This window comes from Nannospalax galili, unplaced genomic scaffold (genome assembly GCF_000622305.1).
Source record: "Nannospalax galili isolate Female #2095 unplaced genomic scaffold, S.galili_v1.0 scaffold1328, whole genome shotgun sequence".
In the NCBI taxonomy this organism is placed as follows: Eukaryota; Metazoa; Chordata; class Mammalia; order Rodentia; family Spalacidae; genus Nannospalax; species Nannospalax galili.
The window spans coordinates 281,664-285,213 of NW_008358795.1; the positions used below are offsets into that span (position 1 = coordinate 281,664).

A 3,550-nucleotide genomic window follows, 5' to 3' on the forward strand; every position below is an offset into this window, starting at 1 on the left:
GTACCCACATGGCAGATCACAACCGCCTGTAACTGCAGTTCTAGCGAATGTGATGGCCTCTTCTGGCCTCCTTGGGCATCAGGTATGCGTGTAGTGCAAATACATGCATTCAGGCAAAACAATTATGCACGTTAAAGAAAAAGATGTGTACTGATTCTAAAATATTAAAATAAAAGTGATGAGAATCCATGCACCTTGGAATTAGAGAAATACGGTATGTCAGAAAAATGACAAGGGCCGAGCCCTGAAGACTCTAACAGAGGTTGGGTGGAGAAGGAAAACAGCACAGCAGGACAGGAAGGAACAGTCAGTCGTGTCATATGGGTTAGCAGGCCAATGAGGACAGAGAATAAATCTTTAATCTATTGAAACAGAAGTTGTGTTGACTTTGGGGGTAGCAATTTCAAAAGGAGTGATGGGGTGCTGGAGAGATGGCTCATGGGTTAAGAAGTGACTGCTCTTGCAGAGGACCCAGGTTTGGTTGCCAGCACCTACATAGTGGCTAACAACCATCCAAAACTCCAGTTCCAGGGGAGCCCATGCCCTCTTCTGGCCTCTGCCAGCTTTACACCATACACATGCAGGTAATACACTCACACATAAAATAAAAGTAAATAATTTTAAAAGACATTGCTTTTGATTGTTCTTTTAAGAGGAACCATGTTTGCTCATGGTTTTGCATGACTGAAGGAGAAAGGGCTGCAACAGGTGAGGGAGGGATAGTCACACTGGTAGCAGCACCAGCAGCAGCAAGGTGAAGTTCATTCAAGGACTAGGTTTACTGTCAGCAATGTCTGGTTGTCAGACTGTAGCATCAGACCAAGGAACAGCACAGCCTAGTTCTGGGAGTTTGAGTTTTCGTTCTCTGAAATGGGCATATTCTGGGGAACACAGGTGGACTGGGTAAGCCTAGCAAAGAGTCAATCATGAGGCTAATGATTAGCCTTCTTTTTGTTATTATTATTATAATATGTGTATGTGCATGCTGCTGTAAGTGCACCCCTGTCGTGCAATGCCCATGGAAGTCAGAAGGCGTCCAGTCCCCTGGAGCTAGAGTTACAGACGGTTGTTATCCGCCATGTGGGTTCTGGGACTCTAACCCGGGTCCTCTGCAAGAGCAGCCCGTACCCTTAACCTCTGAGCCATCTCTCCAGTCCGGGTTAGTCTTCTTCCAGCCCATCAGCCACAGGCCCTTCCCAGGCTCCTCTGGAAGACGGAGGCGGAACCCAAGCAGTGGGGTGCGCATTGCTCTGCGGGCGCGCTTGCTCACTGAGCTCTCCTGGACTCGCTCTTGCGAGCCAGTGCGTGCCGCCGCCCCGCCCCCCCGGCTGCGCCTGCGCAGAGCGCCGAGGCCTCGGGTGGCCTGTGCTGACTTGGCGCTTGCGCAGTGCGGGCTTTGGGGGCCTCCCAGCCTGAGGGAGAGGAGCTGGGAAGATGGCGGCCGTGGTGGAGAATGTAGTGAAGCTGTGAGTGCTCGTTTTTTTCTCTCCGGGACCTCGAGGGCTCGTTAAAGAGGCCAGGGGAGGAGCAGGGCGGTACGGGAAGAGGCGAGACCGAGGGAGGAACCTCCCGGAAGTCCTTGTGCGACTCTTGCGGGGAGGACCACGGGAGAGTCCCGGGAGGACGTTCGGCCTCTTCGGAAACTTGCGGAGGTCGGGAGCGGGGCACCTGGGGCCGCGGCCGCGCGTCCTCCCTGCGGCCGAGTCTTGAGCGCGGTAGTCGGCTGCAAGCACGAGGCTCCCCCTCCCCGGCGGCTCTCGGGAGACGCGGCAGTCCCGAGCGGAGCCGAGTCCAGTCGAGCCCAGTCGAGCCGAGGCCGGGGGCGGCCCGTAGATCGCGGTCCCCTTCCTGCCCGCCGTGTGCAGCCCCCCCCGGCTCCGCCCCCGAGGTTAGGGTCTGAGACTAAAGCCGCCCCGGGACCTGTAAAGGGGTACTCAAGCCTAAAGCATATTCTTGAGGTACAGAAGGGAAAGAACTTGCGGGGAAAACATCAGAAACCAAGAACTGGACCGAAACTAGATGTCCCCTGGGTAGGCGTTCTCGGGACTCAAGATGCCTGCGGGTCGGAGTGGAAGTTAACGGTTGTTGGGAAATGGGAGAGGACTGGCCTGTTAGCTCCTCCTGTGAGTTAGGATGTGTGGGGACTTGGATGGGGTTCATCTTCTTCTTCCTTGAAGACCCCCCCCCCGCGAGTTTTGGAATGGGTTGGGTGAAAGCTCGTTAGGCTTGAGAATGACCTCCTCTTCCATGAAAGGCCATCCTGGGCTTGATGCAAGCGTAGGAAAATGGAAGTGTTCAAGCTGTCCAGGATGACAAAGTAAAAAGGTTTGGGAACTATTTCTCAGGGACTTTCTCATCTGTCTGTGTCGTGGGCTGAGCGCCCCCCCCCCTTTGAAGGTTAAGTTGCCTCCCCTCCTCCCTGCCTGGAGCATTTTTCTTCAGAATGCTTTCCCACTTCCATTAAACTAAGTGCCTTCTCTTGTGGCTTTTTTTTTTTTTAACTTGCTTTTTGCTGTATCCTGCTGCCTCTGTGAACTGCCCCTCCTCCCAACACTTACCTTTATCTAGATCTGCCCACTTCAGTTTCTTAGGCCGACGTTTTTCCCGATTTAGAATCAACACTGTTGATTTAACATTTTTTAAAAAGTGATTTATTTTGGATTTAAGTGTATGGGTGTTTGGCCTGTTGTGGATAATGCACCACATACAGGCAGTGCCCATAGAAGAGGGCATCCAGCCCTCTGTAACTGGAGTTCCAGATAGTTCTGAGTTCGTGCTGGGAACCGAACCCCAGTCCACTACAAAAGCAGGAAGTGCCACTGAGCCATCTCTCCAGCTCCTGATTTAACAGAGTTCTTCTTGACCCAGATGCTGACTCTTTCTTTGTTGAGTAACTCTATTCCAGTGTTGGGGAGGTTTTTACACAGGTTTCAGGATTGCTGAAAAACAAACCCAAGCTTCTGCCCTGGAAACCTTACTGTACTAGAGGAATCTTGTATTTTCCTAGGTTTTCAGAATTACATATAATGGAGCTCTTCATGTTGAAAGGCTTTCTTTGGGAAAATGGAGTTGCCGACCCTTTTATGTGGTGCTTTAAGTGGTGGGTGCCCATTTAAACAGAGCTTGTTCATTTCTTTTTTTTTTTTTTTTTTTTTTTAAAGACAGAGTCTTTACTGTGTTGCTCCAGCTGGCCTGCCTCTGCCTCTGAGGTGTCCACCACCACGCCCAGCCTGTGCTTTTCTTGTTAAAAGTGCTGTAGAGATTGTGAGAGTCACCAGCCTCTGGCTCCTAAGATCAGTGATGGAGCACCAGCGTCCCCTCCCTAGTTGTAGCTTGAGAGGGCTGTGAACCAGTTAGTACATTCCCTGAGGAACTGTCCCTTTAGGAAGGACTTTTGTTCTAAGCATTCTCAGGAAAGAGATGCTTTTCTGGCTTTTTCCTTGATTATAGTGTTTTTAAGTCTTGGCTGACATTACACATTGAGGTGAAGACTACTCATCTTTTTCTAACTTTCATTTTCTCCTCTGAAAGAATTTTCCTGTTTTTTTTT

General features: G+C 50.8%; 1 protein-coding gene across 3 annotated transcripts in view; it reads left to right on the top strand.

Annotated features, from left to right (window-relative positions):
• Positions 1-1,331: 1,331 nt before the first annotated feature.
• The window catches only part of Dpf2 (double PHD fingers 2), a 15,015-nt gene continuing 12,796 nt past the window's right edge, over positions 1,332-3,550 (top strand). For 2 of the 3 annotated variants that reach the window (XM_008822171.3, XM_008822172.3), the window contains exon 1: positions 1,332-1,466. In XM_008822171.3, the coding sequence (XP_008820393.1) occupies positions 1,435-1,466 (32 nt within the window). In that variant the 5' untranslated portion in view covers positions 1,332-1,434. Of the gene's footprint in view, positions 1,467-1,939; positions 1,959-3,550 lie in introns of those variants that run through there. The other variant, XM_029558183.1, reaches the window with a different exon arrangement.